The sequence below is a fragment of the Kogia breviceps genome, chromosome 14, assembly GCF_026419965.1.
Source record: "Kogia breviceps isolate mKogBre1 chromosome 14, mKogBre1 haplotype 1, whole genome shotgun sequence".
Classification (NCBI taxonomy): domain Eukaryota; kingdom Metazoa; phylum Chordata; class Mammalia; order Artiodactyla; family Physeteridae; genus Kogia; species Kogia breviceps.
The window spans coordinates 54,951,896-54,974,732 of NC_081323.1; the positions used below are offsets into that span (position 1 = coordinate 54,951,896).

The following is a 22,837-nucleotide window of genomic DNA, read 5'->3' on the forward strand; positions in this document are numbered from 1 at the left end:
TCATTGCCCATAGCATCTTTGTCTTGGTTCCCTTTAAGAGATATTTCTAGATTTCATAGCTGAGGAAGATTTCAGCCGTTCAGGGGAGGCATTTGAAAGCATGCAGAGGCTGTGGCAGACAGAAATGCAGATTCTCGTTTCTGACTGGGGAGCCAGGGTTCTGATTTGTGCCCAAGGCTGGGTTCACTGAGGTCAAGGTTTCTGTCTGGTTGAGGAGGTTCTGTTTGAATCCCAGCAAGTCGTTTATTACTTCATTAGAATTGTTTTTGAAAATCTTACATATTATGTCGTATGGATTAATTAAATGGATTAACGTGTCCAAAATTATCAGACTCCACAAATGTTCTCTCTCTGCTGCCACGGGCCCTTCTCAGTTCGGGCTCCCAGCCTGCATTGCTGGCCGCACTCAGCCTCCCATACCCCGGGGCATCTCTGCCATGAGAACCTCTGTGAAGGTGGCTTGTGGCGGGACCGCCAGCAGACAGGACACTGTGCCTCGGCGTGGAGCAGAGGGCAGGAGAAGCGGCAGGGGCCTGACTGCCAAGGGCAGGCCCCACTTGGCCAACTCAGCAACAGGGCCATGTGCTGGTGTGCTGGCCTCGGGTGTGCTGCCTGTTGGCCGCTCTCCCACATGACACCCGGCACAGGGGCGTCGGGATCCAGCTCACAGAGGGAGACAGGCCGGGCAGTGAGTGCTGCCCGCTTCTCTCTGACCTGAGGGGCTGGGTCCAGGTGAGGAGGAGGTGTGCACACCCCTCTGTCCCAGGTGAGTGGGCAGGTGGCTGGCAGTGGTCCCTGTGCCTGGAGCTACTCTGACAGTCCAACCTCCAAGGCAGCAGTAAGTGCTGTCAGCATCCACTTCTGAGCCTTAACAAGCAGTGTCTTCTTTCTTTTTCTTCTTAATTTGCATCAGGGTTTATTTGCACGGCGACGACAGTTACTGCTCACAGAAGGGCCACACTTATATTATGTAGATCCTGTCAACAAAGTCTTGAAAGGTGAAATTCCATGGTCACAAGAACTCCGGCCAGAGGCCAAGAATTTTAAAACCTTCTTTGTCCACACGGTGAGTTTGTCCCCACGGGTTCTCCCTTGCAGGGCACTTAAGAGGCCTTTGGGCCTTTGTGCCTCCATTCAGAGCATCCAAATGCTGTGGCCCAAGGAGGCATCTGGAGTCGGGGGGCAGTGGTCTCCCCCTTTCCTACCTTCCAGGGACTCCAATGTTCATGGCTCAGTTCAGAGTTGGGCTGGGAGATGCCTGTGCTTGTTTTCAGTTTGGGGGTGACCTCAGGGAGCTATAGGTCATCACCTGTATGTTTAATTTCTGCACATATGTGGAAGGAAAAAATTCACATGCTCATGTGCTTCCAGAAGGGACTTGTGGTGGCTGCAGTGGACGGTGATTTCTTTTTACAGTTTCTCGCTGATGGGTGGAGGTGCTGGTCTTGGTGGGACTCCCTGGAGAATGTTAAACGTTTCTGTCTCTGCAGCCGAATAGGACGTATTACCTGATGGACCCGAGTGGGAATGCTCACAAATGGTGCAAAAAGATCCAGGAGGTGTGGAGGCACAGATACCAGAGCCACCCGGACGCTGCCGTGCAGTGACGCCTGCGGCCCTGCACCTGCTGCAGGACGTGTGCCCAGCACGGCTCACTGCCACCTGGACACTTCCAGACCACCTGCCAGCCATCTCAAGGGGGACGCAGACAGCGGAACCTTGCAGCTTTTTTATTTAAAAGAAAAGAAAAATACCCAACCACACAAAGAACAAAACCAATAACGAAAAGGAATTCAGGGTCGCTTTGCTTGCTCTCTGTGCCATGTGGAGCTTCTCGCACTCTGCTCGCCATGGGAACCAGCATCGTGCACATCCACCTGGTTCCCGCCTGGACTCGTAGACAGACTCGCGGCACCAGCTCTCCGCCATGTGCCCTGTCACCTGCCGGTCCTGCTGTGGCCAAGGGGACCACCCAGGCATGTCTCTGGGCTCTCTCTGCCCCTGGATCATCGTGGAACTAACTTTTCACCAGGGAGCCGGGCAACCTCTCTTGGGGTGGCCCCCGAGCTCTGTGGGGCAGGCTTGGCTTTTGTCCGTGTGCTCCTTTCTTCGCGTCCCTAGTGTATGGCCTGGTCCCCACGGCCCATGCTTGCCTCCTCAAGTAACCCTGGCTGCGAGATTTCGGCGGTCCTTGCTGTCTGTCTGTGAGTTGTGTTGGCCAGGCAGGCTTCGGGCACTGAGAAGTAGAACAGGTTGCCCAGGTGAAATATGGAGTCGCTGCTGTGTTAGAAGGTGCCGGCCAAGCATTCCGATGTGTCATCCCTCGGAGCAGCGTTGCCCTCTGAGGCGGGGAACTGAGTACCTGCCCGGGAGGAACACCAGGTGTACGAGGAGACGGGGCTCAATGGCCTCCCCTCCCAGTGTGAGGCCCGGGCAGTGCAGCAGACGGGCCTGGAGGCCTCCCTGTGGAGGAGTGAGAGCTGGTGGCCCCTCCTGAGAGTTTTGTTTGAAAGGTGGAGGGTTAAATCAGGGCTGAGAGGTGCCTGGAGTCGGCACACTGGACTGTCCTCCATCACACCCAGGCCTCATGGAGGAGGGCAGGCTCCCAGCTGCCACATGCACACTTTTCCTGCTAAAGTTGAACATTCTCATAGTCTAACTCAGAGCGTTTTTACATATGCACAGTGAAAATCGAAAAGCCTTCTCATGTTGCCAGGTCATCTGGTCCCCATCAAGTGGACTTTGCCTGGGAAAAAGTGTCACTCACTTTGCATGTGGGGCAGGAACACCACACTTGAACCCAAGCCCCAGCCCAGTCTCCTCCAGTTTCAGGCTTATTTCCTTTAGCTCTTTAGAGGCTGCGCACTGCTGTGCACTTAGGATGGTCCAGGGCTTACTGGTCCGTTGATTGTCTTTGCTGCTGCCCCCTGAACAGAGAACGCCTGTCAGCCAGGCAGGGCTCAGCCATTCTCCCTGCCCAGGGTGTCCCTGGGGGGCAGTCCTCAGCTCCAGGTGGGAGAGAAGCAGGCGCTGGGGCCCGCAGGCTGCTGCTCACAGACATGGCTCTTTCCCCGGGGAGGGATGACTTTGCCATTTCCTTTAGACTTTCACAAAGGCACCAACAGAACCTCCCACAGAAAAGGTCCCCTGACTACTTCCCTGTCCCCATCTCCTATCCCGAACGAACCATCCATCACCCTGTGTGACCACTAGTCCACATGTAGAGGAAGGATGTCTTAAACTGTTTTAGTGATATGATAGCAGTGGCTCGTAAACTAGGAAAAAGGTTCGGATGTGGATAATCCCACGGTCCTTGGACAGGGAGAGGGGTTGGATGGGAGCAGAGGTGGGAGCCAGGTTTGCCAGGGGTTTCTGCTTGGGGTGTGGGTGTGTGGGGTGTGGGTGTGTGTGTGGGGTGTGTGTGTGTGTGTGTGTGTGTGTGTGTGTGTGTGTGTGTGGGTGTCGAGGGTACCAAGGTGTAGGGGGTGCCTGCCCTGGGGGCGTCCCAGGGTGCCCTGGGCCTGTGGTCATAGGCTGAGCCCCCTTTCCTCCTTCTTGCTTTGGAAAAGTCTTGCCTGTGTTCACATGCTTTCCAAAAAGTAGTCTTTCTTGACCCTTTCTTTCAGGACTTGGATTTCAGGCGCACTCCCGTGTTTATATTTACCCTCGTCAGAGCGTCCTCATCTGTGTGTGTGCAGTTAGGAGGGTGAGGAGCCCGCTCCTGCACAGTGTCTTTCCTGGGTGTCTGGTTTCAGGGAAACAAGCAGAGCTGATTTGGCTTTTAAAAGAGCACTCGGCTGGGCTGCTCGGGGAGAGACAAATCTTCCCTTGCATTCTTCCCTCTGGATAGCGCCACTACCTCCTAGGCTTAACCGACAAGCTCCATCTTAACCTCCTAAACCAGAGAATAAGGGGTTCAGGGTTGAGCTCGAAGCTGGCAGAGCTGAAGTGACTGCCCAACCTGAGCCAGTGACAGCTGAACCCTTCTTTATAGGTCACCGTTCTCTGCTCAGAGTCCTCTTTCCTTTTTGTTTTTTTTAAGGCCCCTATATATTCCAGTCTTACCCTGTGCTTACTCATGTCATCTTTAGTTTTATCCACCTCATCCTTTGAGCCATCATCCTGGCATGCAGGTGCCTTATGTTCTAAGACGTGGACGTGGGTGTCAGTCTCTGTACACATGCAGACATACCTAGAAATATATATAAAATGTGGTCTTAACCAAGGTGAGAAAGAAAATGCCCTGGTGTTTAATAGATCTAGAAGTGTCTTACTGAGAGGGGACAAGACAGGGATAAGCACCAAAGCCAGCACCTGTCAAGCAGTGATGGTCTCACACCATGCAGCCTTTCTTGGCACAGAGTGGAGGGAGGATGACCAGGAGGGCCAAGGCTCTGCTGGCCCAGACAGCCCGCTGTGCCTTGCCTCTCTCTGGGAACGTGAGGAAGCTGGGTTTGGATGGGGTTTCCTTCCCTCTGTGGACCTGACCAGGCCAGTGGGCGGGCAATGGGCAGCCCCATGTGGAGCACAAAGCCCCACCCTGTGAGTGGCACCCTGCGTGCCTGCCATCCTGAACCTTGACTCTCGGGAGGCTGGTTACAGACTTGCTTTGGGAAAGATGTCTCTTGGGGTCATGCCAGAGCTGACAGGAGCTGCACCTACCCCAGCCCCCTTGGGGGCTACTCTGTGGTATTTGTAGTAGTGCAGTCCTGAAGGAATTGTAGGAGACAGTCTGTGGCACAGACCCCCGAGGACAGGGTGCCAGCATGGGGTTCCAGGTGATTTTGTACTTTCTTAAAACATTTGTTTTCTGAAGAAAATCAACTGGAGGCTCAGCGCCCAGGAAAGACCACTGCGAGCATCTTGGTGCCTAGCCTGCTGCCCCCTCCTCCCCACCCGCACACGTGTGTTTGCTTTTGTAACTGAAGTGGGAACATTGCAACATGCACCATTTTGCACCCCGCTTTTTTCACTTGGTATTTATCTTAATGTTCAAAAACCTTGTTTTTAATGATTGTAGAGTTTAATGGTTAATAATTTTTATCATAATTTATCTGACCATTTCATTGCTATAAAACATTTAGATGGTTTCTGGTTTTTCACTATTTAAATAATGCTGTGATTAATATCCTTATAAATCTCTGATTTTTGACTCTGATCTCCCTTGCCCCCACCCTGCCCAGATTCCTAGAAGTGGTATTTTGGGGTCAAAGAGTTTGTTCATTTTAAAACTAGTATAGTCTTTCTTCTCCTCTGTCTTGATTTGATGCTTAGATGTTCAGAGTTCCAGTACAGAACTTTCTTAGTTGTGTCCTACAGATCCTGAACAAATCAATTTCTGGTAAGCTGTGTGTTCCCAAGAATGTTTGAATAAGACTGCGCTTTTTTTTTTTTTTTTTTTTAATGCTAAAATGTTGTCATTTCTGCAGGCCATTTGTGACATATTTTTCCAAAAGCCAATTTCCTTATTTTATTGAAAGAACCTGGTTGTGCTTGCATGTTACTTTCCCATCCCTGCTGCTATGGCTTTCAAGTGCTTGGTGATATTTACAGAGTCTTGTACTTTGTGTCCACAATGGTACTGAATTTGCATCTGCACAGTCAGCAGAGATAAAAAGTGTTGAACTGACCTTGCCACATATTTAGTGGATGAGTTGTAATTAAGTTTATAGACTCAGAAAGTACATTGGGCCATTTGGAATCAGTAAAAGAGCAAAGGCTCTACTTGAAAAAGTAGACTAGATTTTACAGAAGTGTGTTTGCCCCCGTGTTCTTCAAATCGCAGGACTTAGTCAGAAGGTCTTAGCAGTTCAGTAGAGCACGTTGGCCAGGCTTTTTCATTGTAGAATGTGATTGTCCTGGCTGACAAGGATTTAATGATTTCTCCTCCTCTCTCCTCACCCACAGCGTTGCAGGTTGCCTAGTTGTCTTGAAGTACAGACCACCCAAATTTAGTTTCATTCTTAATTTCTCCACTTCAGTTTGGGGTCTGTCAATTCTGAGGTGAAACATGCATGAAAGATTTTTCTAGGTGCCATGCTCAGTGCCACTTGGCTATGCCAGAGATTATGGCTGGATTGTGCAGAAGTAGGTTTCCTACCTTCCCTCTGACACCCCAAATCCCCTTCTCCCCAGGTTGGTCCACAGAATGAGGCAGAGGCTGCAGCCACTATGAGAACATGGTGAAGGTACTCTTCTTGGAGGTGGTGCCATATGCGTTTTTCCATATTGTTTCTTTTCCTATCCAAACCTAACATGAACTGATGGTGACTCAAGTGGGTGTGGCCCTTGTCTCTTAGGCAGACTACGTGGCAAGTGCCTTAAATCGGGGCAGGAGTCACTCCCAGAGCCTCTGAGGGGTGCAGGCTGCTGGCCCAAGATTGCAGGGTTGTAAACTAGGCTGCCTGTGGAGAACTGGTCTGGGGCGGAAGCTATTTCAGCAAAGGGCAGTTTTATCTGTAGCTCAGACAATGTGGTGGGCAAGCCTACATGTATACCTGAATTTCCCTTGAAATTCATTTCTTCAATATGAAGAAATACCAAACTTTATGTACAGAGAACTTTTTACAAAAGGCAAAATGTTTTTTAGCTGTGTAATCCACCCTAGTCTAACCCATCTGGCTGAGTGACTATGAATGAGTCGGGTTTTTTTGTTTGTTTGTTTTGTTTTGTGCTGGGCGGGCCTTTCGCTGTTGTTGCGTCTCCCATTGCGGAGCGCAGGCTCAGCGGCCATGGCTCACGGGCCCAGCCGCTCTGCGGCATGTGGGATCTTCCCGGACCGGGGCACGAACCCGTGTCCCCTGCATCGGCAGGCGAATTCTCAACCACTGCGCCACCACGGAAACCCTAAGAGTCGTTTTGCTGATGAAAAGCCTCTGTCATGATAAGTTTGGACATTGCAATCAAATTTTTGGAATATTTAGAGCTGCTGTAGCTGTTCCTTAACAACACAAAATAGGATGAATCAGTAGTATGTTAGCTGTCTTTCAGGTTGGTGGCAGTCAGTTAGAACATGTATAATATTCTCTACCTGGTCTGTAGCTGTAACTGTGATGTACAGGCAAAGCAAAAATTAAAAAAAAACTTAATGAAAACAAATAATGCAATGATATTAGGATATACACTTTTGTATTTTTATTCTTATATAAGGTTATTTGCTGGCTGTTGGCCTCTAGTTCATTCTGTGTTATTTAAAATCTAATATATGAATTATTTGGATTGAATTCATGTTCGGGGCCACGTTGTTGTATGTATTGATGTACAGCCTTGAATGTGAATAATTATTGTAAACTATATTTTACAACTTTTTTTCTGGCTTTATTATATAAATTTTCTATTTGGTCGATGATTTAATCATATCATAATTTAATGAATCTGTTTATTCTTTTTTTCGAATATTTGTGCTTTAGATGTAGTTACCGGATGATGAATTTTCCACGTATGCTCGGTAGTCTTGTAATAAAAAAGCATGTAGAGTGTAGACGCTTGCTGACGTAGCTCTTCCTTTGGCCGGGGCGCGGGTCGGGTGACCTGGATTCGGGGCCGGGAACCAGGCGTCCGGGCACGCAGGTGCCCGGCGGAGGCCAGCGAACCCCTCTAGAGGCCGACGCCCGGCTCCGCCGCGGCCCGCTCTCACCGGCGTCATCGGACCACGCCGCGCTGGGCTCCGGCCGGAAGGTGGCACAGCCGGCCGCTTTTCAGTACCTGAACTTCCGCCTCCCGCGTGACGTCGGGGTGGGCGCTTTACGAGGGCGGACTTGTGGGCGGGACGGAGCTCGGAGGACTGTATTAAAGGCTGGACGCTTCCGGTAGAGAGGAGCTGTGGCGGGGCTTGCTGGGATCATGGCGGAGAATCATTGCGAGCTGTTGCCGCCTGCCCCGGGCGGCCTCGGGGCGGGGCTGGGGGGCAGCCTGTGCCGCCGCTGTAGCGCGGGACTCGGCGCCTTAGCCCAGCGCCCCGGCAGCGTGTCCAAGTGGGTCCGGCTCAACGTCGGCGGCACCTACTTCCTCACCACTCGGCAGACGCTGTGCCGGGATCCGAAATCCTTCCTGTACCGTTTGTGCCAGGCCGACCCCGACCTGGACTCGGACAAGGTGAGGGCCGCGCGGGCCAGCCAGGAGGGTTCGGGCCGCTCTGGTCGGCGGCCCCCCGCACGCCCCCTGCCCCACGCTGAGGAGACCCGCCCCGGCTCCGAGACCCGCGCTCCCCTCGTCACCAGCTCGACCCGAGCCTCCCGACTCCCTGTCTTGGGCCCGGGGAAGGAGAGGATGGTGCCCTGGAGCCCACCACCCTCGAAGATCCCCAGCCAGTCCATCTCGGGGTATCTCTGTCTCGCCCTCTCTGCTCTTCGAGGAGGAGGTTTCGCAGACCCCAGACTCTGTTGTGGATCTACTTTCTTTTCCTCCCCAGATTGTTTTGCCCCTGGTGTGAGAACACCTCTTCTCCGTCTCAGTGTACTTAGTGGCTCTGGAATCCGAGAACCCTGGTGTTCTTCTCATCTTCTCACATTCCAGACGTTTGACTTAATTAACGTTGGTGTGGGGGGTTGACACGGGTGGCCAGCCTTTCCCAGTGACTTGCATTTAGAGAGTTGGTGCTCCATCGTTTTCAGCTGCAACACGCACCCACTCAGCAAGTGCCGTCCATAGAGTGATTTTTCAAACGGAATGTTGCTCATAGTGGCTTAGGGGTGTTAAGGAAGGGCAAAAATAGGAAATCTTTTTCAATCTGCTTTCTAATTAACCTAGTTTTCCTATTGCCCTCTCAAAAGGATAGGAATCTCTAGCTTGGTTTGCTGATTGCCTTTCATCAGATTAAATGCTCATACTGTTGTGCAGATGGTACTAGGAACTATTTTGATTATTACCTTTACAAAACTTGTGTGGTTGAAGAATATCTCTGGAGTTGAACAGCATTGAAACTCAGAAAAGGCTCTGTTGGAAGAATAGTTGTTACCTGTATTTATCCTAGGCAGTTCACAAACCTTATTCTAACTTTCCTGTGTCTTTCACTCGAGCCTACATAATTGCACTTGGCTTTGTGCCTTGCCAGCCCAGCATTTGCCAGGCATAGGCTTCCCAGAAAGATTCAGATCCCTCTTCAAGATCCAGAAGCCTGACACACACCATCCTCTGTGTGGCATGACCTTATGATCGGGAAATGAGAACTCGAGTTACCACAAAACCACCAGTCATGGGTAGAAATCAGGGTTTGAGATGCCAGCGCTTTGGTACCCCACACCCCTCCCAGCTGTTTCCATTGCTCATTTGACCAAACTCTCCACTCTTAGAGAGTTGACCTCCGAGAAAATGACAGTCATCTCCAGGATAGAAATAAGCTTTTGTTAGCTATGATTTTCCTTTTGTAGCGTGGGTGTATGTTATACTGTTTTGTTTTTCTGTTTAAACAGTGGGCCTTAGTGGTCATTCACTTGCATTTCTACTTGAGCATTTCTCTTTTGTATATTGAGTCCGATTTTACATTGCTCTTGTCCATTGGGTTGTTTTGAGGCAATGGCTGTCTGTTCAGCACTGAGACAGTTATTCAGAGCTGATTAACTATAGTTTGCCCAGTTAAGTCTTTACTGTCTCAAGACTACTTAAAAAAATTATGCTTAATTGTATAGTAGTCCTTTGGGGATGGTAATTTATCAGAGTATGTCTATGTTGAAGTTGCTTTTTTTCACCATCATCCACTTAACCACATTTGATTTCCCAACTGTAAAACTGAAATTTAGAACATAAAGGTAATGCAGCAGATACAGTTTCTGTCTCATAAAATAGTTGATAGTAAATATGGGTTAGTTTTAGCCACAGATGTGAATTTGCCAGAAAGAGTAATGCTAATTCCTACTAGTCATGGTCGTAGAGTGTTTTACCTCAAATGAGAAAATGTATAAGGTACTCATTCTTCTCAGTTTTTTCCCCCTTTGGTTCTGATGAAAGAATGTCCCAGAGATTCACTCCTAGATAGTTAAACCTTGAGTGAGGAATCTGAGGATGAGGGTGGAGGGAAAGGGGTGTTTGGAAGAGTAGGATGCTAGCAATTATGTGATGGAAGAGAAACAGGATGTTGATTCACATGTAAAAATCTCCAAGCCCTGACCTCATAGTTAAGATTGATGAAAGCATACATCGCAGAAATTCACAGGACTGGATGCACCTGGTGGAAGATTTCCTGCTGGGCATTTGTCTGCTGTTTATTGAGCACCTGGTCTTACAGAGTAGTGCTTGGGTCGGGGTTGGGTGGGGAGATCAGGGGGAGGAGTTCCAAGAAGTGGAAGATCTGGAATCTTTCAGGAACCTGATGGGTTTGGAGTTCACTGGGAGAGTACCTGGAGCGCACAATATCTGGCGGGGAGCTCAGTCATGAAGCCCTATGGGAGGGGTGGTGTCAGGACATTTTTCTGGAGGAGTGCTTTGTTAAATAGCTGACAGACAGGTTGTTAGGGAGGGTGGGGAGCTGGGCTGTAACTGGGACCCATTGCCCACGGTGCCCCAAGCCACTAAACCCTTACCCTCTTGTCTCCAGTTCTGACTTGGGGCCTTTGCTGCCACGAAGTTCTCTCTGTAGGTCGCCCAAGTGTGAATTCTCACTTCCTCCTGGTGCTTCCCCAGTAGGGCTGTGTCTGTGTTATTCATTTTGGCATCTGTTCACCTGCTATCCAGGGTCATTTTTCTCTCCCCTGTTCCATCAGGGGCAGGCCAGGTGTAACACTCCTTCCCAGAAGTGCTTTGTAAATACTCGACATGTGATTCATTTGGGTTATATCTCTCTGTATTCCATGGTACCTGGCCCAGTGGCATTGTTGAAAACAGGTTAGAGTTTGTTCAGAGCTGAATCAGTCCCTGTTTCAGTGTGGAGATGCTTTAGGAATAAAAGGGAAACAGGAAATACTACTTGGTGGTTGGAAACCACTCAGATTAAGTAGGATTTGGGGTGGGGGGTGGGGTTCAGTCTCTGCAGCTGATCCAGGCCTGGAGAAAACTGTGTGTTTCACATGAGCTTTTGCCCTTCAACAGGGCCGTTGTCCTGGCTTTGGGGTTGCAGATGTGATGGCATCAGATGGGTCTTTGAGGGGCGGGGCCGTTGAGGTGTTTCTGATGACATGCCATGTCCTCTGCAGTTCTTTGCCTGTACCAACCCCCAGCATACTTGGTGTTGGCTAGAGTTTCAGGATTAGAAAGATAGTGAAAGGAGTTTTACAGACAGGGCTAAGTGATGGGGGTGTGGGTGGAAGGACTATCTTTTAAGCCGCTTGGCAGGAGAAGAGATTACTTAGAGTGAAACGGCAGATTATGTTCCGTGTGACTAAGTCAGAGGCGAAAGGCTGAGAGCATCGTGAGCTCCAGTGAGAGGGCTGGGTCTCCAGTCTGAGGCCAGGAGTTGGGGTCCCGAGCCACTGTGCATTTCGTCTCACGCTTTGCTTGAGGATTGGCTCCAAGCATATTCTCAGCCCTGACCCCATGCCTGGCTCAGGCCCTGGGCAGGTGGTGGCCGAGTGCAGTGGGGGTTCTCTTGCCATGGATGCCATGGTCACCTCTCCACGGGGCTCCTCGGACCTGAGCAGGGAAGCCCTGAGGGAGGGCTTGCCTTTAGTGAGGAGAGCTGTTCGGGGCATCGGACACAGCCGTCAGCCGTCCCCCTGTCAGCCGTCTGAGGGTGGCTGGGAGGAAGTGGTCGTCAACTGCAGAGCAGTTCCTCTTTCCCCTGACCGCACAGGCAGCCTTCACTTGCTCTTGGCCAGCAGGACAGTGACTGGTCTTGGTTTCGAGCAACAGTCAGAAAGCTGCAGTCCACCTGCCTGGTTTTGCAAATAGAGTTTTATGGGAACCCAGAGATGCCAGCTCCTTATGGCTTGACTGTGGCTGTGTTCCCCTGGAGTGAGCATCCAGGGATGCTCAAGGACAGCTTTCATTGGGCCAGGAATCTTTAAAGTCCTTTAGAGGAGCTGACTCTGTGTGGCACCCAGGGAGGGGTCTGTGTGGCCAGCGTGCCAGCAGGCCACCTCGAGCACTGGTGCTCTCCCCAGACTGCAGAGCGCCCAGCACATTCCGGTCTTGAGTTGGTGGGATGTGGGTGTTGGGGGTATGGGGCACTTTTCATGGTGGCTGAGTTAGACTTTGGACTCAGGCCTGACTTTGACTCTTCCCACAACTTAACCTGCCCTGCGATTTGGGGTTAGTTAATGTACCTCTCTGAGCAGAGTCACAGAGGAGGAGTTGTGAGAATTAAGGAAGCTGAGGAATATGAGCCCTCCCCTACACAGTGCCTGGTGCTGGGTTGTTGCAGGAATTAGAGATGGCTCTTAGTAGTCTTTATTTTACTTTTGTACTTTGTTTTTAGAAAGAATGTACCAAGAATGCTTTTTTGTCCCCCTCAGAATTTGTTTTTGTTTCCGTTTGTCACTTATTACATTCTCCTTCACTTGCCGCAAACCTCATGCTACTGGCAAGTAGCTCTGGTTGCTGGGCCGGCCTCAAAGGGTGGGGTGAGGAAGCTGGGCCCTTCAGTGCCCCTGGCTTCCCAGACGGACACTTCTTAGGACAGGCCCTGGAGGGCCGGTTCCCAACTCTGGGCACTGGAGCCTGTGCCAAGGGGGAGGGGCACAGCTTCCTGGGCAGCCATCGAGTTATCGTACAAAAAACCTGATGCCCTCAAGCCTGGAGAACCCAGCTCCAGAGTTCAGTACCATCCTCCATGTGTGTCTGGGATGGGCTCGTGGCATCAGGGAGGCGTCTGAGCAGGGGTGTGTACCGTTCATCTCCCCTCGTCATCCGTATTATGTTCTGTGGGTTTTAGTTTCCTCAGTGGTTGGCTTCCAGGATCCTGGCCTGGTGTTACAAGTCAGCCTCCGTTGGGGCTGGTTCTGGAGGTGATGAGCTGGGCCAGCCCATCACTGCCACTACATAGACCAAGGTAGGTTTTTCGAAACAGGTAACAGAGAGGCAGGCAGTGCTGGGCACCAGGCAGTCCTTGGTGAGGAGGGGAGGTGGGCGAGGGTGCAGAGGAGCCATGGGCCTGCTTTTCAGCCCCAGCGAGAAGGAAGGGGGAACTCTGCACCGGATCTGCCGGCAGGGCCCAGCATAGGAAGAAAACAGAGGCCGCCTTGGAGCCAGCAGGTCAGTGGCTGTGGGGCAGATGCTGGGGAGGGCTCGGGCACCCCTGGGAGCAGCAGGTGTGGTGTGAACCCCTGGCAGGGCGTCCTGGCTGCAGAATGTCCTGCCTGCCTGAGCTGAGTGACTGGCGTCCAGGGGACTGGAGACTCTGGACCTGGAGGGGGCCTTGCCTCCAGGCTGGCAGAACCACTGTGGGAAGGTTTGCGGCCAGGGACCCTGGGCTCTTCCTACTGGTGTTTCTCTCCCAGGCGGTCGTGGTTTCCGCCTGTTTCCATGTCAGGTTGACTTCCTAGTTTCCCTCTCTCTCTCTCTTGCCACCAAGCTAAGTAGTGTGGCATCTGTAGGGGATTTATGTGCAGGTGTTCTGTAACTGGAGTGTCTGTAGGGAGGGAAGTACCTGAGAAATCCGGACAGATGGCTGCCCTCTTGCCTTGTGGCAGAGGTGTTCATAGCGCTGTGACCTGGATGGGTGGCTCTCTGGCTGGTAGGTCCACCCACGATATCCTGCCCACAACTGCCCCACACCCTGGGGTGGCCTGATGCCTGTTTCTGTCTGCACAGTTGATGTGGCATCTGCTCCAAGCAGGCCCCTGTCCTGCTGAGCTGAACAGTCCCTGTGAGCCATCTCCACTTGTTCGTGGAGCTTGGTGGGGACCCCCCCCCACCTTAGGTGAATTTGAAGCACGTTTGTTCTGTGAGAATAACCAGGAGCCTCATGTGCTGGGGTCCCTTCACACGTCCTCTTGCATTTGTTTCTTAGTGAGCCTTGTTTGAGTCCTCTAAGTCACCCTAAATTCTGTTTCTAAGCCACATTCTAGGACTGGGAGGCACCCGGGGTTCAGGGCCCGGAGAGCTGGGTGCTGGTTGAGATCTGAGGGTGGGAATGACCCAGAGCCCTTGCTTTTCCTTTATTCCCTGTGTGTGCCGGAGGGTTTCCGATTTCCAGGTGTACACCGGGTGTCGTAGGTCTTATGTGGGGAAAGCTAAGTCAGAAGCAGCCAGCACTCCCACACACGTCAGCACAGTTCTGCACATCCGCTGCTTGGACAGGTCTCTGGGCCTCTGGGCCTCTGTTTCCTCATTTGTAATTGATGATGTCTAAGGCCTCTTCTAGGTCAAGGATTTGACAAACTGTAGAAAACAAAAGAGAAAAGAGGGCAGAGGTGAAGGTTTAAGTGAAACAGAATCACTTAAATGGATAATTTCAGAGTGAAAATTATTTGTGATTATGTTGATTGCAAATGTTTGTGTACAGAAAATTCTATGCTTTTGCGTTTAGATTTCAAATGGGGAAATTTGACAGAATACATCTTGCGTTTAGCTTGGGACACTCAACCCTTTGCATTTCTAGTCTCCAGTGGCCATGCGTTTCTCGTGTTCCATTTCCTCGTGTGTTTGTGGAAGTTGGGAAGGTGATAGAAAGGAGCCAGGTGCTGGCCTTTCCAGAGAATGTACGGAGCTGGAGTGAGACGTGGCCACAGAATGCATTTCCGTCTACAGCCTTGCCTGAGAGCCTGACTTCCTCAGCCCTCGTTCCTTATAGCCGTTTTCAAGTCCATGTGCATGGTTCTATCAAGGGGGCGGGCGGCCTGCCCTGAACCCACGATGTTTTGCTGCACAGTGCATTCGAATCTGTCTTGAATATGAGGGCCAGGCACAGGAGGGCAGGAGAACCTCAGTGGCCCTGTCAGAGAATTGCCTCCTAACCAGCACCGAGGGCTGAGGCTGCTGGGCTACTCGGAAGGGAGTGGACGGGGTGGGGCTGCGCGGGTTTCCAATCAGGATCGTCTTCTCTGCCTCCGTCCATTTTGGAACTGCAGGTCAGGGATCTCCTCAGAGAGCGTGTGACGTGGGCTCTGACCTGTCTTGCCTGCTGGCTCCTCTCAGAGAAATGACTGCGGGCAGGGTGCTCCTGGCCGTGGCCAGGGTGTTCCCTCTGCGGCACAGGCTCGGGGATGCAGGATTCACAGTTCCCTGGAACCCAGCAGCTCGGCCTCGGAGGCTGGGCCCCCTTGGAGTGGGATTTGGCCAACTTGGGCATCAGTGAGCCCCCAGCAAACAGTGTGTAACCTGATGGGCATGACCTCCACTAAATCTTCAATAGCCAAGTCCAGCGTTTCTCTCTCTTATGCCTTTAGGGTAGATGTATATTTTAGAAGCCAGCACCTCACAAGTAGGTCAAATGCAGATTCAGTGAGAAGTGGGGATAGTCAATAGAGGAAAATGATTTGTCAAGCAAGCAATCTTAATTCTGGCTCTTTTACAAAACAACCCAAAAACCTCAAGCCTTGCCACTATATAAATGTAGCACACGCTTGTTATATAAATTGAGGAGACGATGGAGGGAGGGAGGAGAGAGATCCTCGTGTCTTGCTGCCTTTTGTAAGTGTGACCATGCCAAGTGCACATCACAAGGTTCTTCTCCCGTGAGCAGGTGATGGATGGGGTGCTGTTACCACAGCTGCCGGTGGCCGAGCCTTGGGCCTCCCCTTCCGCTGCTGGTGTGGGTGTCACGGAGACCATTCTCTCTGTGCTTTTGCATAAGCGAGCCTGAGACTTCTGAATTTGGGATGTTTTGGTATTTTCTCTTTTTCTGTGTTCTGTAGTTTTCTTTATTTCTGCCTTAGGATGGAGGCCCCAGGGCCACTTACAAATACAAGCAACATGAGAAGCCGAGGGCCCTGGAGCCCGTGTCAGTCGCAGCCTGGTCACAGTTGAGTGTGCAGGCAGCCTTTGCTGGCACATGTACACTCTCGAGTGCTGCTCGGGCTCAGGTGCTGTAAGACGGTGTTCCTCCAGAGCTCCTGCCTGGGTGCCTCTAAACGAGAATCAGTCTGCGGTCCTCTGGGCTGTTGCCCAAGATAAATCCCAGTGGAATTTGGGGGCCCTGGCACTCCTTGTAGGATGAGAGCGCTGCCCCAACATACTGCTGCCCAGTCTCTCCTAACCCTAGAGTCTCAGCCTTATTTGTTTCTTTTTCTTTCTTTCTTTCTTTTTTTTTAAATTTTGGCTGCACTGGGTCTTCGTTACTGTGTGTAGGCTTTCTCTAGTTGCAGCAAGCGGGGGCTACTCTTCATTGTGGTGTGCGGGCTTCTCATTGCAGTGGCTTCTCGTTGCAGAGCATGGGCTCTAGGCATGCAGGCTTAAGTAGTTGCAGCACGTGGGCTCAGTAGTTGTGGCACACGGGCCTAGTTGCCCTGCAGCATGTGGGATCTTCCCAGACCCGGGATTGAACCTGTGTCCCCTTCATTGGCAGGTGGATTCTTAACCACTGGACCACCAGGGAAGTCCTCGTCCTTGTTTCTTAATGAAGCACATCAGAGCAAAACAAATCCACGGGAAGAAACTGGGCTAGAGAGCCCTGTGGGGTCCATGGAGGAAGCTGCCATGAAGCCTCCTGAAGTCTGCTTAGCAGTGGTGGGGCTGGAGGGGCGGGCTTGTCACTGCTAGGGGATAGCCACTTGACCTTCAGTATCTTAGGGTCACCCCATGGGCCTGCATTTCCAGGTCTAGATGGGTGGGTCTTCCCTCCCGAGAGGGAGTGCTAAGGCCACACTCCTGGGGCCAGCGTGTCAGCTGCTGGACTGAGCTTCCTGCCCTCAGCTGGTGACACCACGTGGGAGAAGCATGGGGTGACAGGGGTCCCAACTGAAGCCCATTCCATCTTCCCTAGTCCCCTGGAGGCCGGCTCAAGCAGTGGGTCCTGGGACACCCAGGGAGCTGGCATGTGTTCCCTGAGATGCAAGGGGGTACCCAGCTATGGGAAGCCAGTGCTCTGGTGCAGGTCTGGATGCCCAGCATCCAGGCCTCTCTTTCTGGGGTGCTCTCGGCCCCAGCTTTCTAAACCCATGTGTGGATTGAGTGCCCAGGATGGCCTCCTCTAGGTTTTCACACGGGTTTTTAAGATAAGCCACGGACTGTGGGGTGGGGGTGGGGTGGAGAGGTTGTCACTAGAGGCATTGCCTTCACTTCCTACCTGGGGAGGAGGCGTGGAAGGCTCAGGCCTCCGTGGGCCCGGCCAGGTGTGTGCTTCAGTCTCCTGGCTCTGTGCTTCCCCATCTCTGTGGCCAGAGCATGTGGCTTCCTCTGCCTTGGAATTTGTCCCAGCTCCCAGGACAGGTCACGAGCCCAGCTCTGTCACCTTGAAGAGACGTTGGACTAGACACAGACCGTTAGAGCCAGAAGGGCCCCTGGGCTCCTCTTGGCTGAGTATCTCATTTGACAGATGGGGAAGCTGAGGCCTGGAGAGAGGAGCAGTGCGCCTTGAGTAGCCGAGCATGAGCCTGGACTCCAGGGGTTCGACTTCCATGGCTGTGGCTCTGTGCCCTCCTCAATGTAGTGCCAGCTCTCCCAGCTGTGCTCCCGGCATCTTCAGGGAGCATTGCCTCTCTTGTTCTCCGGGTGGGCCACCAGGAACATCTGCTGGGTTCCAGACCCTGAGACGCAGGTGGGATCCTCTTTGCTCTTCCACCCTTGGGCCTGGGCTCCAGCCAGTTGGCAGCAAACGCCTTGGACTCTTTGGCCTTGTTCTGGAAGTATCCATGAGGCTGCTCCTTTTATGAAGGCAGGGGTCCCCACACAGCGACAGGCCTGCCCCTCCCTTGGATGGCTGGGTAGTTGAGCATGGAAGCCACTTGCCTTTGAGCACAGGGTATGGGTGGGAGCATGTTGGGGAGGCTGGTGGGGGCGTGCTGTCCCCCCAACCCCTTGCTGCTGCCTCTGCATTTGCCAGCCTGGGTGCTGGGTCCCCAGTCCCTCATGGGGAGTCCTCAGCCCCCCGGGGTTAGAGGGCCTCACCTCAGGCACCCTAAGATGGGGCCACGAGCCTGGCCTGGTGTGCGCTGAGCTGAGGGCTGGGCCTGGGCAGGAGGAGTTCCTTCGGAGCATTGGCCAAGTGGCGTTTTAGTGAAAAAGCCACCCCTGTTCAGCAGCCTCCCGCCCCTGCCCTTCTCTGGGGCCGCCTGGTGTCTGGAGGCCCAGCCCTATCGCTGGCTCTCCAGTGCTCTCCAGTGCTTGGTCTGGGGTCCCTTTGCATCTGGATGGTGGCCCTCTCACCTGGCCCTGGGCATGCCACCACCACAGTTTTGTGGGCTCACCTCCTTTCCCTCCTTCTCTGTCCCATCCCCCATCCCTCCAGGGTTTGGAGGCCTGGGTCACTTCCTTTTCCTCTCCCGCCCACTCCCAGTGCTGAGCCAGATACCCAGTGTGTTGGTGGCATGGCCTTCAGCCCCGTTGTGGGGCCTCAGCCCCATGTGACACGGGAGGGTCCCTGGGGTGTCCTGAGGGCAGAGATGAGCCCAGTCCATGTCTGATCTTTCCTTCTCGACCTTCTGCCAGCTGTCTGTGGAGGTAGCAGTGAGCCGATGAATAATTCCTGAGCTTGGCAATCTGCACTTGTCACACTTGGGCTCTTTTCATCCGCAAGGTGCAGGGAAGAGCCCCTGGATTCCGTGTTGCGGCAGCTCCATCCTTTTCTTTCCAGACCTCAGCCCCTTTGTAGGAAATGGCGGCTGTTTTTCACCAGTAGAGAAGCTGCTAAAGCATCATTCTTCCAGAAGCCTGTCCCAGGGGTCTTCTGGCCTTGCTTGGAGAAGACGAGGGGTCTAGGGAGTCTGGAGAAAGGGCTGAGGAGCCAGGCCGGGAGGCAGGGTCCCTTGGGACATCTGACTAGTGCTTCCTTAGATGAAATTGGGGGTCTGTGTGTGGTTAGATGCTGCCCTGGGGGACAGGAAGCCCATGGGGGGACCAGGCGGTGGCCTATCGGGGCAGGAGGTTGGATTGATCACGCAGGACCTGTGGGAGAGAGGAAGGGGCAGAGGTGCTTCGGGCTGAGCGGGGCCTGGCCGCCCATCAGCGAGGCTCTGGGTCCCGCTGGCCCCACATCCAGATTTGATCTGAGGAGAGCAGGTTTTTACTTCTTTGTGGACTCGGGAGGAAACCCTTGAAACCACCAGGTTTATTACACAAAATTCCAGATTTGATGCTCATGAGTGAGAAGGGGGCCCTAACACAGCACTCCGCTTCACAGTTGAGATTCCTCCCAGTGGGAGTGAGCTCTGGGGCCCGTGGGCTCACCACGTCCAAGAGGTTCAGGGGCTTCCGCCTCACCACCTCCCTGCCAAGATGCCTGGACACTGTGTGCCGTGGGCTGTGAGGGTCCCTAACACTCAGAAAGGCCCTGGCCCTGGGGGCGAAGCAGGACCTTCCCAGGTGTGGAGGGAGCACCTTTTGTAGATGGACCCCGGGAGGCGCTGCTGTTGGGGAGGCCTCCTCGGTGGTCAGCAGTCTCAGGGGGGCTAGGGTCACTTGGCAGCAGAAAATAAAGCTGTATTCCATGAGCCTCTGACTACCCAGTCCTGCCCAGTGAGGAGCCCCAAAATGAGCAGTGGCGGCCCAGGTTGCGGTGTCCTTCAGATGCTGACCTCTTGGCATCAGTCCCGCCTTTGAGAGCATCCCATGGGTGAAAGTGTGTCAGGTTACTCTTGTGGGACGGTTGCTGAAATGGGAAAAGGATGAACTCGCTCTCAGGAATTATTGGAGCTGTGAGGAAAGAGGCCTTGTACACAGTCTCCTTGCCTCAGAGTAAATAGGGAGGTCACCTTGATGCAACAGAGCTTAAACTTAGCTTCACCTGCAGTGGTGACAGATCAGGGTCAACAGCTGCAGGTGGCTGGAAGCAGGCAACACTGCTTAGGGATTCCCTAAAGCACCATAAACGCTGATCCTTCCAGTTGTGTGTGAGATACGTACAGCCCACAAGCCTCCAAAACCCCCTTTAGCTGTGGCTGGGCTGCCGGCCAGCTGTGGGAACTGTGCTTTCTTGTCTGGGATTCACCTTGGTGTGTTGTTCTTTGTAGGATGAAACAGGTGCCTATTTAATCGACAGAGACCCCACCTATTTTGGGCCTGTGCTGAACTACCTGAGACACGGAAAGCTGGTCATTAACAAAGACCTTGCCGAGGAAGGTGAGTCGCAGGTGGGACCAGGGTTGTGGGAGCCCTCCCTTACTCTCCAACTCCATCCCTCACAGATGCTTATCTCAGAGGGAACAGGGCTGCTTGTTGCTGCCTCTTCCCCTTTTCTTCCTCCAGGAAGCTGAGACAATCCAGAGCTGGGTGGGGGCCAGTTGGGACTGCAACCCACTCCTTCAGATGTCTGGTTGGTGGTGCCATGAGGGTGGGGCTCCTCCTTGGGGCCCGCTGCTCTCTGGTTGCCTTGATTCACACAGCTTGGGGCCTGCTGCCTCCTGGGGGTCCCCAGTCTCGGTCACCCCAGGTCTGCTCTCCTTCTGGGGCAGCCCTGGCAGAACCCCCTCTGAGTTCTTCCTGCGTTTCCAGATGTCTGCCGTGCTATGACTCCCAGCTCAGAGTCGGGGCAGTGCTGAGAGCCCGGGGCTCTCTCCCCTTTGCTTGTTGAGCTGAGCCCGCTCCCTCATTCTCTCCGGGCCCTCTTGCTCCTCCGGCTGTGTGTCTGCATCTTCTTTTGCAGCATCTTTTTCATGCACACACGTGTGTTCTGTGTGTGCAGCTGTACAGTTTTAGGCAAACTGTTCCCAGCGTGATTTGCTTAGAAAGCAAATGTGGTACTTGCCACAGATCAAGTCCCTGCTGCCCGGCCTCGCTCACCTGTCTTCCATCAGCCTCAGACGCAGTGCTTTTTTTCGGGAGAAAGGCCCCCATGGGTGCCGTTTCCCATCTGCCCCTCAGAGCACGAGGGGTGTCTGGAGCGTCTGGATGGTAGAAGGCTGGCCCTTCAGGCCAAAGCGCTTATATGAGGCTTCCGGGGCTTATTCGCAGCCCCACAGTCCCCACCCCTGGATCCAAAGGGAAGGGTTGATAGGACGTTGCTCCCATGTCATCCTGAGATGGGACGTGCCAGGTGCCCCTCCCTTTGGGGCCTTGAAGAGAGAGACGTCTGCCTGGGTGGTGGCTGCCCCACCCCCCCGCTCTGCTGAGTCCTTGAGACCTCATTAGGCTGCAGCTCGAGGGTCAGACAGAGCCCACGGCTCCGAGCTCCTGGTGCCGCTAGCGCAGGGACCCGCTGTGCAGAGTGCAGACTGGTTGGGACGACCAGGCATGGTGGCAGGAGGCATGCACCTGACCTTCTGGAATACCCACGAGGAGCCCCCGAGTCAGGGCCCCTCCGATCCGCTCTTCAGAGTTTCCTGGCCGTTCAGAGCCCCTAAATTGGGGACGTTGCAAACGGCAGGAAAGGGTTCCTAAGTTGGCAGGAGTCCCGCAGCTGAGCAGCCTCTCAACCAGCTGTCTTCTGACTGAGTGATGCAGGGACCCATGTGAGGTGGCTGCTAGCCCAGGACAGACGGCCGCAGGCTCTGGAGGGGGTGTGTCTGAGAAACGTCCCGGGGGCCCGGCGTAAACTCAGCACCCAGTGGGTCACCTGGAAGGACACAGGCCAGATGTGCGTCCACAAACATGCCCTTTCTCCATGTGCGCCCTGGGGCCCTGAGAGCCAGTGGTGTCTGCAGAGTCTGTAGGATGGCAAGACAGGGCCAGGGGCTTCCAGTGGGCTGGGCTGAGAACGGGCCACTGGTCCACTGGTCCACTGAGGGGCAGAGACACGTTTATTCTCTGATCTGGTGGGAATTATAGTTGTTTTTCTTTATTCTAGGGGTGTTGGAGGAAGCAGAATTTTACAATATCACCTCACTAATAAAACTTGTAAAGGACAAAATTAGAGAACGAGACAGCAGAACATCACAGGTGAGACCGGTGACTAAGGTGCAGGAACCTTCCGAGGCCCGGCATAAAGGTGCAGCTTGCTTCCCTCCCTCCTTGCTGACCGGCTTCCTCTGGAGTTGTCCTGGCGCCTGTGGCCCGCCCTCTGGACACCTCCCACGGTGCTGCCAGCTGGCGCCCTGGCCGGCACGCAGGGCACGTGCTTCGGGGGTCCCACTCCAGTGGGGAACGGTGAGCAGCTGCTGAGGAGGACAGTCCAGTGAGGGTGAGGAGTGGGCAGGGGGGAGAGCAGGAGGCCTCTGTGGGGCTTGAGTGTGTGGCTGTCTCGGGGAGGGCGTTGCAGACAGGGCACAGCGAGTGCAAAGGGCCTGTGGTAGCTGAGTACTTACCCCATTCAGAGGGCCAGTGTGGCTGGAGGGACAGCACAGGGGAGTTGGTGGCAAGCTGGGCACAGACAGATGAGGTGGAGGTCCTGTAGGTGTGTGTAGGCATGATGAGAGTTTGTCTTTTACCAGGAAGGAAGGGCTCAGTAGGTACTCTTTGTGTTGGACTGTGTCCCCAATGGTGCAGAGCCCCATGTGGGATCCATTTGCACTTGGCCACAGTCAGCAGTGCCAGGGCCAGCACAGCCACTCTGATGCCCATTAGGCCAGTGTTGTTTGAGGTGGGCTGTGTCTAGCACCTCCCACGAAGGGAGGTACCAGAGGGTCTAGGCATTAGTCTTTGTTGTGGTGCCAGCTCTGCACTTGCTAGCAGAGCGCCAGGTCCTGCCCGGCGGGTTCCCTCTGCCAGGAGGCTGCTGTGAAGTGCACTTTCTCTCAGAGCTTCATGCCAGACTACATGAAGAGTCCCCGTCCACTTAAAACCCTTTCACTGCCCCCACCCACCCCAGGCTTTCCCTCTGGGTGCCTGGCAGGCCCTGAGCTGGAGCTCTTGGCCTTTGTGAAGAGGCTTGCTGACAGCCTGGCCGCTCCGAGTGGCTGGTCAGGGGCCAGGGGAGGACACACTGGGGTGACAGTGT

The 22,837-nt window shown here is 53.5% G+C and overlaps 2 protein-coding genes across 9 annotated transcripts in view; both read left to right on the top strand.

The window, feature by feature from the left end:
* PDPK1 (3-phosphoinositide dependent protein kinase 1) overlaps positions 1-7,480 on the top strand; it is a 73,524-nt gene extending 66,044 nt beyond the window's left edge. For all 7 annotated transcript variants that reach the window (XM_067014241.1, XM_059039132.2, XM_067014237.1 and 4 more), the window contains 2 exons: positions 914-1,066; positions 1,491-7,480. In XM_067014241.1, coding sequence (XP_066870342.1) covers positions 914-1,066; positions 1,491-1,607 — 270 coding nt within the window. In that variant the 3' untranslated portion in view covers positions 1,608-7,480. The remainder of the gene's footprint in view (positions 1-913; positions 1,067-1,490) is intronic.
* Positions 7,481-7,789: 309 nt separating this feature from the next.
* The window catches only part of KCTD5 (potassium channel tetramerization domain containing 5), a 29,225-nt gene continuing 14,177 nt past the window's right edge, over positions 7,790-22,837 (top strand). Inside the window, exons 1-3 of one of the 2 annotated variants that reach the window (XM_067012090.1) lie at positions 7,790-8,094; positions 19,977-20,085; positions 21,749-21,840. In XM_067012090.1, coding sequence (XP_066868191.1) covers positions 7,843-8,094; positions 19,977-20,085; positions 21,749-21,840 — 453 coding nt within the window. In that variant the 5' untranslated portion in view covers positions 7,790-7,842. The remainder of the gene's footprint in view (positions 8,095-19,976; positions 20,086-21,748; positions 21,841-22,837) is intronic. The other variant, XM_059039136.2, reaches the window with a different exon arrangement.